The sequence below is a fragment of the Drosophila miranda genome, chromosome XL (assembly GCF_003369915.1).
Source record: "Drosophila miranda strain MSH22 chromosome XL, D.miranda_PacBio2.1, whole genome shotgun sequence".
Classification (NCBI taxonomy): domain Eukaryota; kingdom Metazoa; phylum Arthropoda; class Insecta; order Diptera; family Drosophilidae; genus Drosophila; species Drosophila miranda.
Window position 1 is genome coordinate 14748104 of NC_046673.1, and position 13682 is coordinate 14761785.

Sequence of the window (13682 nt, forward strand, 5' to 3'; positions counted from 1 at the left end):
CTCTTACACTTATTCTTTTTCCTCGCGGCTTCATCCTGCATTACGAATATTCCTCATCATAATGTAATGCTCATTCCCTGAGTTAAAAAGAGGCAAAATAAGAGGTTGACGGGTGGGAAAAGTGGCTTAGCGGTTAGCGGGAAAAGGACGGGCTGACAGGCGGGGTTTCAGTGACGTTTTTTCCCCGAGTATTATTACGTAATTTGCGATAAATGTCATGCAGCATCATCCTTCTATTCGTATTCGTATAAGTCGTCTGTGTGTGTGCGTGTGTGTGTGTGTGTGTGTGTGTGGGAGTGTGAGAAATTTGTAGTAGTTTCTGAATGAAATGGAGGCAGGATATATAGGTATTGAGGGCAGAGGGCAGAGGGAGAGGGGGCGGTGCAGGCTCAGTGCTCATTGCGGTGGCAAAAGTTATTTGCTGTGTTATTTTCACAACAACTTCCGCTTTGGCGCAGAAACGGATATCCGGTCTCTGAGTGAGAGATGCAGATGGAGAAGGAGATGCAGATGCAGATGAAGGCGGGTATAAGAGAGAGTTTGGGAAATTTGTTGTTGGTGCAGCTGCTTGGACTTGTTGTCTTGTCTGTTGTATGCCCCCAAAAACAGACCAGCCCCCCATCCCTTCGCCATATGCAGATTTTGCTTTTACAACTCTCGATCCAAACTTTGACTTGTGCAGATATACACCCCCCCATCCCCCATCACCGTCTCCCCACTCCCAGTAGTCCACGCAATTTAAACTTTCTGATTAATTTTAATAAATATATTTTTGTCCTTTATTTGTAGAATTTGTTCGTTTACCATATATATATATATATATAGTATGTATATATATATATATATAATTTTATATATATAATTTCCTTTGTGGTTGTATATATTCGTGTTTCGTTATTACATATATATATAAGTTATACTTTATACGATTTATACTCGTAGATATATGTCCATACATATATTTATTTTCCTCTTCTTTGCTTTTTTTTTGTGGGAAGGGGGGGAGGGGACTTGGGATTATCGTGAACTTTGATTAAGCTTCAGTTTTGGGTAAACTTTTGTTGAAGATCCTTAAATCTTCGCAGATCTGGTCTACATACATTTTTTGTATTATGGTTTATCTTTATTTCGATCGATAAATAATCGATATTGTATCGATGATCATTATTTTAACTATAAATGAAATCGCTTCACCGGCTATATACAATTTTGAGATGGTTTTTTTCTAATCAACTTTCTTATATATGTACATTCTTACACTAAAGAGAAACTGGGAGCAACAAAAAAGGCGTGTAACCAAAGGTTCGTACATCGTATAGTTATACTCCATATAGATATAGATCTAGATATCATCTCCAACAAAAACCATATATACAGAATGTCACACAAAACAATACTCTACTCTGGAATGCTTAAAGGAAATTTCATTTTCTATACGAATTTTCTATAGCTTTAATTTCTTTTTCTTATGTTTTTTGTTTGTTTTGTTTTGAATGATATTTTATTCAGCTTTAGGTCTGCTAATAATGGCACATAATATTATTGTTGATTTTTGTTTTATTCCCATTTTGATATATGTAAGTACCAGTACCATATAGAGACACTGAGATTGGTTAGAGATACACAGACGCGTGTGTACGAGTATTTGAGCATGTGTGTGTGTGGGGGGTAGGTTGGGGGGTATTCATTATACATATACATCTATCAAGCGCCCGCTGAGCATATGAACAACCTTCAATGGATTAAATTTCTATATATGTAATTTATTAATAATTTCCTCATCAGTTTTTACAAATGTTCTTTCCAGCTTTTCCCCTGGATATTAAGCTTTATACAGGAACAGAAACAAACACTTTATATTTATCCGTGAATATATATGTACATACATATATATTTATATATATATATGCATGTATGTATGTATATGTAGTATTTTATGTTCGGGTATATATATATGGGGGGGATGGCCAGTGGATAGATTTTTAGATGGTTTGGTTGCTTGCTTGTGTCTAGATTTGATTTTATTGTTATTATATAATTGCTGCACACACACACACACACACAGAGAGGGAGAGACAGAGAAAGAGAGGGGAGCAGCTCTTAATTAAAATTGCAACAAATGAACAATGAGACAGTGTCAAAGGCTGCCTGCCCCCCGAAACCCGAAACCCGAACCCCGAACTCAAACCCCAAACTGAGACAACTGTTGCACAATGGCATCCCAAGCTCAAGCTCGAGATGAATCCAAATAAAATTTCAATTAAATCAATTCAAGCATGTGGCAAGGCATGCTGCAGATGGCCAGAGTGAGCACCCCTCTGCCTCCCCCGCCAGGGGTCGAATAAGGTCGAGACTTGGGTCCAGCGTCAAGTGTCCTTCGGCCGGGCTGCATTCTCAAGTGCTCCACATGCACAGTGGACACATGCAACAACCTGAAGCAGCTGTAATTGAATTTCGGCTTTGCTGATTCTGGATTCTGCTCAGTTATATTCTCTATTCTGCTCTGTTATGCTGCTGCTGCTGCTGCTACTGCTGCTGCTCTGCACTGCTGGAGTGGCTTGTTATCTTGTATTTGTTTAATTTTATTTTGCTGGCAGTCATCCACTGATGGAAAGATTACTGCTGGAAGCCAAAGATGCAAGTGAAGGCGAGGCGGGGCGGCTGTTGCTGTTGAGCAGCTGTTGCTTGTCAGCCATTGAGACATTACAAAGCGAAGACCATTTACATGGATGCACACATACACACACACTCACAGATGCAACCACTCACACATGCCCATTCATACACACACACACACGCACACAAACTCATTTCATTATTAAATCAAAAAAGTTGAGTAAATTTCTGCCAGCGCGTGTATGTATGTCCGTCTCCCTCTGCCACTGTCTGTCTCTTTCTGTGTGTGTAACAATTCAACTTGATTGCCATTTGTTTTTAGCGAGCTGCTGTGTCCTGCCCCCTCCCCCTCCCACCCCACTCTACACGGCCACCAATGCCTCCAACAGCACTACATGCGGCAAATGTTTTGCGGCCAACACACGCACACAAGTACATGCACCATCGCCATGCCATCCCACATCCCACATCCCACATCCCTCTCCAGAGAAGTAAGCGGTGTATTCAATTAAACTTCCGTCAAACATGAAGCATCCTCTGGCACGCCCACACCACCACCCAGCCACCGTTTCAGGGCTGCCTTGAGGTTATAAAATAAACATGTTGCCACACACAAAATTTAAATAGATACAAGTTTGCTGCCACACTGCATAACACGGAGAAGCCGCAGTGGAACAGAAAAAAGAAAGGCAACAAAAAAGAAAAAGAATCGCTCAAAGATGATGAAGCAAGTGGATATAAGCAGCAGGTTATAAGGATATAAGCCAGGAGATACTCTTTAGCCGAAAGGTAAAGAGCACTAGCCAGAAGGAATTTAAATGAAAAATAGGTAGGGAAAATATGCCACGAAGGGGGATACATCGATAGATAGATGGAAATTAAGCAAAAACGATATATTCAGAGGGATAGGAAATGTAAGAAGATTGCCATAGATCCAGAGTCACAAACACAGAAGGATGACATGGGTGGAAGTCTGGCTTCTTGAAAATTTCTATAGGCGAGGAAGTCCCCAAAGAGACCGTACTGTACACTGAAAGATTGAGATAAAGAGAAATCAAAGACAGAAAAACCTGATCTATCATAGATGTATGTATGTATGGGCCCCCACTCCGATTCGTTTTGGCTTTATATACCCACAAATTGGCATTGTGGGAAGAGTATCAAAAGTGGGGGATCTTCATTAAGAACCTTTTCTCCTTTTCCAAGCCTCATATTCTCCTCTTTCCCAAAACAAAAGCAACTTAAAGACAGCAGGCACAACATAACACAGCACAACAGAACACAACATAAGTATGATAAAAAGGAGGGAATGCGAAATTAAAATACAATTTGAAAGCATCAAATAGAGCAATTAAGCGGTGGTCCGCCATCCATTCCCCCACCCGACACACTTGCCACTAGAGAAGGAACTCCTTTTTGCCACTCGCTTACACTCGCAACATGGGCACTGTGCCGCACAAAAGTAGGCAACACGCACTGGGATACTGGGATACTGGGATACTGGCATTCTCGTGGCATGCTCTCGAAACTTGATTACAAGTGTCGCGGAAAGCCCCAAAAAACAACTCGAAAGCGGCTCCATAACCATAATATGTAACTGAGTATGAGTATGGGTATGTATGAGTATTTGGCTGTGTGTGAGTATCCATGTATGGGTGCTTGGGTGCTATTATTGCTCGAACATGTGTGCATGTATGTACGCGTATGATGTGGCAAGTAGTCGTATTTGTTGTGATATTCACGGCATACAACAATGGGACAACAAGAGCAGTACAAAAGAGCTGCGAGCTAACAGGCAGCAGCCAAGTGGCAGCAACAGAAGAGCAATGCAGCAAATGCAGCAACAACTACACACAATAGAAGCATCAGGCAATACAGAGATGAGGCCAAAAGGCCCTGCAGGGGCAGCAGCAATGGAAGTTGCAACAGAAACACCAGAAATACTATCAGTTAGAAGTGGCAAGAGAAACATCTTCCATTAAACTACTGTAAAATGCCTTTTGGCGAAAGACCATCCATTGGAAATGTATTATGATGTATCTGTGATCCAAGTAAAGTGAGTCTGAGTATTCTGCATCGAAGAGCAGAGTAGTCCAGAGCACGCCTCGCCTATAAGTTCTAGCTTTTAGCCACCTGCCGAAGTGTGATCTTGATCAAACTGACAATTTCTATAGACTTGTAGACATGGGTATTCGCCAACAGCCACGTTATCAGCACTACCAAATATTTGATACACCAACGATTTACAGTACCAATATTACCATCATCATCAATAGCAGACAGCAGCGATTGGAGTATCAGCAAAGGAAAGAGCAGCAGCAGTAGCAGCAGAAATAATAACAACAACAACAAAAAATAAGAGTAACCCCAGAACTACACCAACACAAACAACACCATAAGCTACACAACGAGATACACCAACGACAACCACAATAAAAGTGTTGCAGGCGCTTCACTAGTTCCCGATGCTGCTGCTGCTGCTGCGGCTGCTGCTGTTGTTGGCTGCCGTCGTCGTCTGTGTAATTTGAAACACTTGTGTCAACGTGCCACCCCCCACCTACCCAACCCCCCCCCCCCCAAAAAAAAAAAAACCCACTCCACCCTCACTCCCTCTGCATGTTGCCGTTGACATGTTTCTTTGGGTTGTTGCTGCTTTCTGCTGCTGCTGCTGCTGCTGCTGCGGTTGTCAGCGTCTTATTATCATCATCAGTGGCAGCTTTTGGCGGTTTTGTATATTTGCTGCCTCTCAGGAGGGGGCAGGAGAGGCAGTGCTTTTTTCTTTAGCTGCAAGTTCTTGAAGAGAGCTGGAGCCACTGAGATGGGGAGGTCTGATGCTGTTCTGTTCCTGCTGCTGCTGCTGCTGCTGCTTACAATGAAATTCACTTTGCCAAAAAGTTTTCATTTCATTAAAAAGTGGCCCAAGCATACAAACAGACATGTGTATATATACGTATGTATACATATGCATATATGTGTGTAGGTGTGTATATTTGTGTGTGGTTAACTGACATGCAAGTAATTCATCAAAAGCAAAATGCAACCAACAAAACTGACAGCAGTTGCAGAGTGTATCTGTGTCCGCAACTTGTGCCCTGTGCCTTTGGCTCTGCCACAGCTGCAACACCCACTCGGAACACAGACACACGCACACACAGATAAACTCTCTCACCCACACAGCTGCAAAGACAAGTCTACGAACTGGCTAAAGATGTTGCCTGAGCTTCAGAGCAAGAACCACCAAAAAAAACAACAAAAACCAAATAAAAAGAAAAAAAACCAAAAGTTTGACGAACACCAAGATATAGTTGCTCAGAGGGGACGACAGAGGGCTAAGATGTGGCATGGTGTGTGGTCCTGGCTTAAGGGGCTTAAGGGGTTAACAGTGTGTGCAAATAATTTGCATAAACATGCGAAATTTAATTATTTCAGAGCAACTCGAAAGCGGAAGCAGGAGACAAATGGAGGAAACCACAATTATTAAATCCTTCAAAAGTGGATTACAAAAAACATGGAAAATGTGCCCATGTGTGGGTAGGGGTCGAGTTAAGTTCGAGACTTCCCATACTCTAGGGTATGCCAGAAGGTTTTTATAAAGTTTTCTTTCCAATGGTTTCCATTCCCTCCTAGAGACTCTCTCCAATGAACCCCCCTTAAGATCCTCTCCAATGAACCATCTGTTTAATACTACCCTACTCCACCATCCCCATTCCCCGTTCCCCATTCAACCCACCTTCCTGAAGAAATCCCCTTCTGTACTTGATGGAATGTCAATCAAACTTAACAAATGAACAAAAATCTGCACAATAAACAAAAAAAGAAAAGAAAAAAAAGGAAAACAAAAAGAATTTGCTTTTAAATCAAAAGTTTTTTGTTTTGTTTTTTTTTCTGTATTTGTTGTGTAATTCCGTTTTGGTTTGTGATATTAATTGACCTTTTTGGAAAGTTATTTGGATGTGCAAAAAATGTGTTTCGGCAATTGGAAATTTCACGGCAAAAAAGATTTAATGAGAAAACCAAGAAAAATAAAAAAAAAAACACAAAAAAAAGAGAAAAAGGAAAATGAAATTCATGTTCTTAGGCCTTTTTTCCTGCGCGATTTGCACACACACAAATACAAATACAAATACAGATACAGGAGTACCCAGTAGAGTGGAGCACTGGGGGATTACTGGGTGTTGCATGAGTATTACGAGCACTCCCATATACATATGCACATATGTAGCTACTGAGAGACAGTACTTTGATTCCGTGCAAAACGCAATTCTGGTAATAATAACTATCATAGAAAGTACATTCTCTAAATATCGATACAATATTTTTGGCTACCACTCCGCTCTGCTCCGTTCCATATGTCCAGTTCTGTGTGTGTGTGTGTGTGTGTGTGTGTGTGTTTTTGTTATAAACAATTTAACATTTGCTACTACAACATGTGTACGAGTATTTGTCTCTGTCCGCGTGTGGGAGTGGGTCCTGTGTCCTGTGTGCGGGATGTGCGAGTCCGTTAGACTGGGTATTATAAGAGGCAGAGCGTGAGGAGTAAACCGGACACGGCCGACAAACCCATTAAGAGCGGCTGTCGACAGTGCCACCAATGCGGATGGTGCCATGCCTCCTGATGGGTCAGCCAGCTGATGGGACTGAGGCTCGGTTGGGAGGGTATGCGGAAGGGAAAGCCGATTCCGAAGCCGAAGCCGCGAAGCCCGGCACCGCCGGAGCTCATTCCGTTGTTGTTGTCGATGGGGCCGCGCACCTCTGTGTTGCCGCCGTAATAGGGAGGCGGCTTACGTGTGATGCCCAAATCGGCACCTCCACCTGGCGCTCCTCCGACACCACCGACGCCAGTTCCTCCGCCATTCTGCTGCTGCTGGTGGTGATGGTGATGGTGGTGCTGTTGATGTTGATGCTGATGCTGATTGCCACCGCCGCCGCCAGAGTTGCCAGGCTTATGTGTGGGCGGTTTATTGCCGCTGGTGTAGTAAACGTGAGGCGATAACGGCGTCAGGCCCTCCCCATCGCCATCGAAATCCTCGGCGGAACCGTACTGCAGCTCCTCGTCGTCCGGCTGGTATGTGACTTTGACTTGTTGTTTCTGTTTTAAAATGTCATTGGCATCCGCATCCAAGCCGCCGCCTCCGCCACCGCCACCGCCTCCGCCTCCGCCGCCGTTGCCCTTTCCGTTCAAGGGATTTTTATTACGATTCGGACCGGGGATTTCTGAAGAAGAGGATGAATGAACAAAAAAAAGAAGAAAACAAACCAGAAAATGTAATTGAAACAAAGGTGCGAATACATCCCAGATACGTATGTATAGCTTTTATGGCCCTCATCGGCCGGGAGGAGAGAAATGGAAATGGAAAGGGGAAGAAAGGAAAGGAACGGAACGGAAAGGAGCACCTACCATATAGACGTATGCTGCTGTCGACCTCGCCGAGAGAGTTCTTGGCTATGCAGCGATAGGAGCCAACATCGTCCTTCTGGAACTTGCGCACAATCATCGACATCTTCGTCTCGTACATGGACTGGGAACTCTCCTGTACGTGGTACTTGCCGGAGGTGACAATCATCTCACCTGTGGATATCGTGCCAAACAGAAAATCAGCAAACAATAGGCATATATATTTCACGGCAAAAGAATACGGAAAACTCAACGAATACGGATCTCTTATCACTGGAACAAAATCACAAAACGAATTCTGAAACACTAGGCAGGCTGTGACCCTGAACACTGGCATTTGTCAGTCTCCTTTGTAAAGCCAGAGATATCAGTATTAGTATCTAGCTGTCTCTCAACCTGTAAGGAAATACATATCTTTTGTCTAACAAAATATTGTGATTCAAAAATTTCTTATAAAATATATTTGTCAGTAAAAATTGTTTAATCCGATTACAACTGTCCACCGTATCTATTTGGCTCCAGCAAGATCATGGGTGAGTAAAAGTCAAGTTAAATCGAATATTAAGTGTGGTTCGGACACTGACTCATAGAGAAACTAGTTCGGAGTGTCCGGACTTTCTCGTATTACTCCGTGCTCTCTCTAGCTGATCTCTGCTATTCGCGATAGTTACTTCCATCCACTCCCAACCTGTGTCTAGCTAGATCTTCTTTCTCCCACTAAGTTATGTTGTTACTAAGCTATGTTGTGGCCTATCCCATGATACTGTCATCTTGCTCTTATGTACATAGTTCTTTGTGGCCGTGGCTCTTTAGGATTTCCTATAGATTTCCGTATACCCCAATGTCCTTTGTTAGCGTTTAGCTCGCTTATGATTTCCTCTGATTTGGCATAATCAAAATGACATTAAACTGCACACTGCCTATAATCATTCATATTCTGAAATTTTATCCGAATTCTAAAACACTAGGAGGTACTGCCCTAGCCGTTGAAGTACAGCCAGAGATCACTTTCGATTGTGTTTCGTTTAGTACATAATGTAATTTTGAACAGAATATTTTCCAGCAAATAGAATTTCAACATATATAGTCGGTTCGATTATGGGTGAGTAAAAGTTAAGTGGAAGTGAATGTGAGTGTGAATCCTCGCGTATGCATGGACTATGTAGGATCGCTATTGGGTATTGTCGCTTGTCCGCTGCTAGGTATTCGCTATCCTTGTGCCTTTATTCATGAGTCCTGTGCCGTCCGAAGGTGTCGTCTACTGTCCACCTCTTTTATTTCGGGAGTCTGTCGTTGTGGTTTCTTCGGACATTATCTTCTAATGTCCTCTACTTTTCAGATTTCTTTTTGCCCCCTTCCGTTGCTCTTTTTAGGCATAACATCCCGAAAGTATTGTAAATTCTGCAATCCGTTTCGCGGCCTGGTCCTTTAATATTTTTGGGAGCCTAATGACTGGACTGGAACTCCCACACGCCGTAACTCTAAGCACTGTCAAAAGTAGAAAAAGAATAAACCAATAGACCCCGAAAACCGAAACCAACCCATCGCCAGTCCAAGGCCCAGTCCCAGTTGCAGTCGCAGCGCCAGGGCAGGCATCAAACCGACATACCGCCACCTGGAGCCTGGAACCTGAACGGACGAACGTGCCACAATCTGACAACTGACTAATGACAATGCCAAACGATTCGATTCGATTCGATGTTGAAGTAATGATGCGTTCGTCCTGGGCCCGACATCTGCATAGATGTATGTATCCATGCGAGCATAGGGATATGCAGACAGCTCGGGACAGGGACATGCACACACACACACACACATACACAGACACAGACTTACCCGTGTCCTTAATCCAGTAGTTAATTGATTTGGGCGAGGCCTCAACGTGACACTCGATTTGAACATCAGTGCCAAGTGGTGCGCCGACTAATTGATTTGGTACTTGGATGACTGGATGAACTGCAACGACACAACGTCAGGTCGCCCCACACGTGGGGCATTAAAACAGAGTTAGGAAGACGGCTAAATAAAAGCATAAGAGTATGTACATATATTCCCCCCCCCCCACTAAATCCCATCTCCCCATCTCCCAGCTCCCACAATAATTGAATTCAAACTTGCAACCATTGGCGGAGCGCTCAAGGCAACAGGACTATTGTTTGCCAAAAAAATAGCTGTATTGAGTGATTTCATACCCCCGAAAGAAGTCCTGCTCACCGTGGGCGTCACCACCACAGTCGCCTTCATCTTTTTTGGACTGACTAGAATGAACGGCATCAAGCGGGGTCGCGGCAGACGCGGTCAAGGCCGCGGTGTAGCTGTTGATGTCTCGCGACCCGATGAAACTGGAAATGAACAAGTGGACAAGTCAGATGAGGCCGCTGCTCCCGGGATGGAACCGTCAGATGATGGTCAACTAGAGTACGATGTACAAGCTTCTGGAGACGGTATCATGCATCAGAACGTCGCAGCTGCTATCATGTTCTACCCCCACGGGGCAAGGCCTAACATCCGGAATATGCACAACATCTTTGATCATTACAATAACCAGGGTGTTCGCCACCTGAGCATTACCTCTTTCCCACGTTAGATACGATTTTTGGGAGGTGGCGAGCCGGTGGGCGGTGGGCCTAGAGGGCAGTACAGCTGCCACCGCTCACCTCAAGTTTTTATCGAAATCTAATCTGTAAACGACCTGTACAAATCGTTGAATCCAAAATAAATTCTGCACAGTGTGAATGTTTGGGTTTTTGCCACGAAGATATTACCGATTATACGGGTACCTCAATGGAAGGCCGTGGATCCGTGGATTTGAGATTCTTTACTTTGAAGAAATAAGACAGCATGTTCTTTCCTTGTCTGACAGTCCACAAATGGTCATCCCGGTATTCAATGTTCTTCTGTTGGAGATGAGACATCTTAAAGTCCAATTTGTGCAACGACTTCTCAGTCTCCGTCTGCCCCCAGAGGAAAGCCAACGAACTTGAGGGCCAATTGAGTGTAGCATAATTTGATGGTGTGTGGCTGGCTCTAATGCCACTCCTGATGCTGTTGTTGTTGCTGTTGTTGCTGCTGCTGTTGCTGCTGCTGTTGGGGCTCATCAGAATGCAGTTCAGGCAGCGTCGGACGGTGAATTGACAACTCTTTTGCCCAATGGCCCAACTTTCGTATTTATTGTCACTTAGCCTCTCACCTCTCCCTCTCTCGCAGGTGCAAGAGTCAGAGACAGAGGAGGATAGCAAGATGGAGAGGCATTCGGCCGGCTATAACCAAAATTGGTGGTTTTGTAAAACCTGCCAAAAGCTGCCCAAACGCCAGCTCCTCCTACCTCAAACCCCCTCAAATTCTGGGCAGCTTACAGATTGCATATTGTCTCCGTCTATCTCTGAGGCGGCTCCCTCTCTCTAGCACGCCAGCTCTACAGCTCTCGAGAGCTCCCTTTCTATCCATGTTGAGACATTTGTGGCCATGTTCATTGATAGTTGATTGCAGCTCCAACAATGAAACTTCCACAGAGTGTACTCCGTGTCCTGTACGTGTGGCCGGTTCCCCGCCTCTCCGCCTGTCCGTGTGTCCGTGTGTGTGTGGAGAGTTTTGCAAGTTGGAACGATTTTAATTGATTTCCATGGCCGAGTGCGTTCTGTCTTATCCATCAACTATCTATCGCTTCTGGTGGTTGGGTTTGGTTAGGGTTTAATAACTTCAATTCTGTCTGGGCATGCGAGGAAATCCCTTAACGTTGTTTCGGGGATCCCCAATGATGCGTGGTGGAGAAATCACTACTGTTTTTCAGAGGCTTTCAAGGGATCTATGGATATTCCTTCCATTTCTGTTTTTGGTAGCCGCATTCCCGATCCGATCACTCCTCAATAATAGCGCCTGCCACACAAGGAACGTGGCTCCAAAGCTGAAATACACTGGCCCTGCGCCACACAGCCATCTCCTGACCATGAGAGAAGTCTTTATCCACCGTCCGCTGGTGGGAGGAGAGGCAGGGGATAGGGCTAGGCTAGCTTGACCAGGCATACGTGCTGGTTGACTGCCTCTACTTTAATCCAAACGCACATGCACACGAACACACGCATGGAGCTGCCACATTCTGGGTCTATCCTCAGTGAATTTTGTGGAACTCCCAGAGAAGGGGTTAGGGATAGGGATAGGAATAGAGGATTTGGGTCCCTCAGTTCCCTCGGCACTTTCGCTTGGCGATTTGAAATTTTGCAATGATTATTCTGAGCATGTTCCTACCTGCCTTTGCATCGGACTGGCCCGGGCCAGTTCGGGACCCCCATGTCGATGCCGGTGCTTCAGAGTCCGCTCAGTTTTGTGGCAAACAAAGCCACAAATATGCACTAATGACGTCGTCAGCTGCCTGGCACTGCCTGCCTGCCGCCACTCTACAATGCAGCAAAGCACTGCCCGCCTTCTAGCCTGGCAGCCTTGCAGCATCCACATGAAGCACATTTTCGGCAATTGTTGCAGCAGGACTGGCGATGCAGAGAGAGACGCTGGGGCTTGAGTTGAAGGTGACAAAAATTCGGAACTCATTCAGGCGGAGGTGCGTGTGCTGGGCCCATGATAGATGGCCTATACAGAGCGTTTCAGCAGTGTAAGTAACACATAATGCTTGCAGCTTGTTTTGTTTTCCCCGTTTCTACTGTCTCAATTATGATGAAACGCACTGTATTTAAATGGTTTATATCCACAGCTATTTTGGGGCATTCCACAGCTATGCAAAACTCTACTCCCATAGAGAGGGGAACACTTTTTCGACCCAAGAAAGTTCAATTGAAGGATTTTGTTGGGATCTCTGTTGGCACTGACTTTACTTGTCTGAACTGCAGCGTTCAGTATTTGCAAATCTGTGATTTTTGGAGTAAAGATAACAATAAGAACATCTCCCTCTTCGGGATGGTACAGAGCTACCTATATAGTACAGAAGGAGAAGTTCCAATATCTGAAAGAGATGTGTCAAGAGTCTGATTGAAAGATAATAGCGCTACACGAGAGATGCGAGTAGTCCTTGCTCGTAGAAGGGATCTACACACCAGAAGGGAGTGAGTGCCGAGTGCCACAAAGGTGAAGGCATCTAGGGAACCTTTCCACCCATCGAAATCCATCGAGGCGTACTGTGCCTGAGTGTTTCAGTTTGATGGTTTGATGGAGATGATCCAAGTGGCTGGGGCTGTCCGTTACACTTTTTTGTGCCACATCAACGCCTTGCATGGCTGAATTTTCTTCTTTGGTGGGGTTTTTTGTTTGCTTGTGGCATCCGCTTGTGGCACGTACGTGATTTTTGTCTCATTTTGCAGCGTTTATTTTGTGTGTTCGATTTATGCCGCATTACGCGGTGGGGTGGTGGGTGGACCTGCAGCGATGAACGTGCCTCGTGACCAATCCTCCGAGAGGCGCTCTGGCAAGGCCAGAGCGACAGGAAGTCTGCGATTCCGGCCTGGTTAAGATGGTTGCCGGCTGCATGTGGCACGCCGTCTCTTCCTGCCGCACTTCCCATAGGTGCAACTAATTAAGCATCTCAGAAAAGTGGAGGCGGAATGAGGCAACAGCTAGGGGAAGCGCCTAATAAGGCGGCAGCGGAAAGAGAATTTGCAGCGGAAGTGGGTCGAGGAAAATATGGCATACGGCATGCGGCATGCGGCGCGTGGCGCGTGGCAAG

At 44.9% G+C, this 13682-nt stretch overlaps 2 protein-coding genes across 6 annotated transcripts in view; one reads left to right on the top strand and one right to left on the bottom strand.

The window, feature by feature from the left end:
- Positions 1–5217: 5217 nt before the first annotated feature.
- The window catches only part of LOC108164876 (limbic system-associated membrane protein), a 45403-nt gene continuing 36938 nt past the window's right edge, over positions 5218–13682 (bottom strand). For both annotated transcript variants that reach the window (XM_033393448.1, XM_017300821.2), the window contains exons 7-9: positions 9848–9967; positions 8015–8185; positions 5218–7830 (exon numbers count right to left, since the gene is read on the bottom strand). In XM_033393448.1, coding sequence (XP_033249339.1) covers positions 7130–7830; positions 8015–8185; positions 9848–9967 — 992 coding nt within the window. In that variant the 3' untranslated portion in view covers positions 5218–7129. The remainder of the gene's footprint in view (positions 7831–8014; positions 8186–9847; positions 9968–13682) is intronic.
- On the top strand, positions 8369–10747 carry LOC108164877. 4 transcript variants are annotated; one of them, XM_017300824.2, is made up of 3 exons: positions 8391–8409; positions 8482–8544; positions 10102–10747. In XM_017300824.2, the coding sequence occupies exons 2-3, from the start codon at positions 8541–8543 to the stop codon at positions 10596–10598; spliced, it is 501 nt and encodes a 166-aa protein (XP_017156313.1). In that variant the 5' UTR covers positions 8391–8409; positions 8482–8540; the 3' UTR covers positions 10599–10747. The 4 variants fall into 4 exon arrangements, with proteins under 4 accessions (XP_017156312.1, XP_017156313.1, XP_017156314.1 ...); XM_017300823.2 differs by having other exon boundaries at positions 8369–8544; XM_017300825.2 differs by lacking the exons at positions 8391–8409; positions 8482–8544 and adding an exon at positions 9012–9113.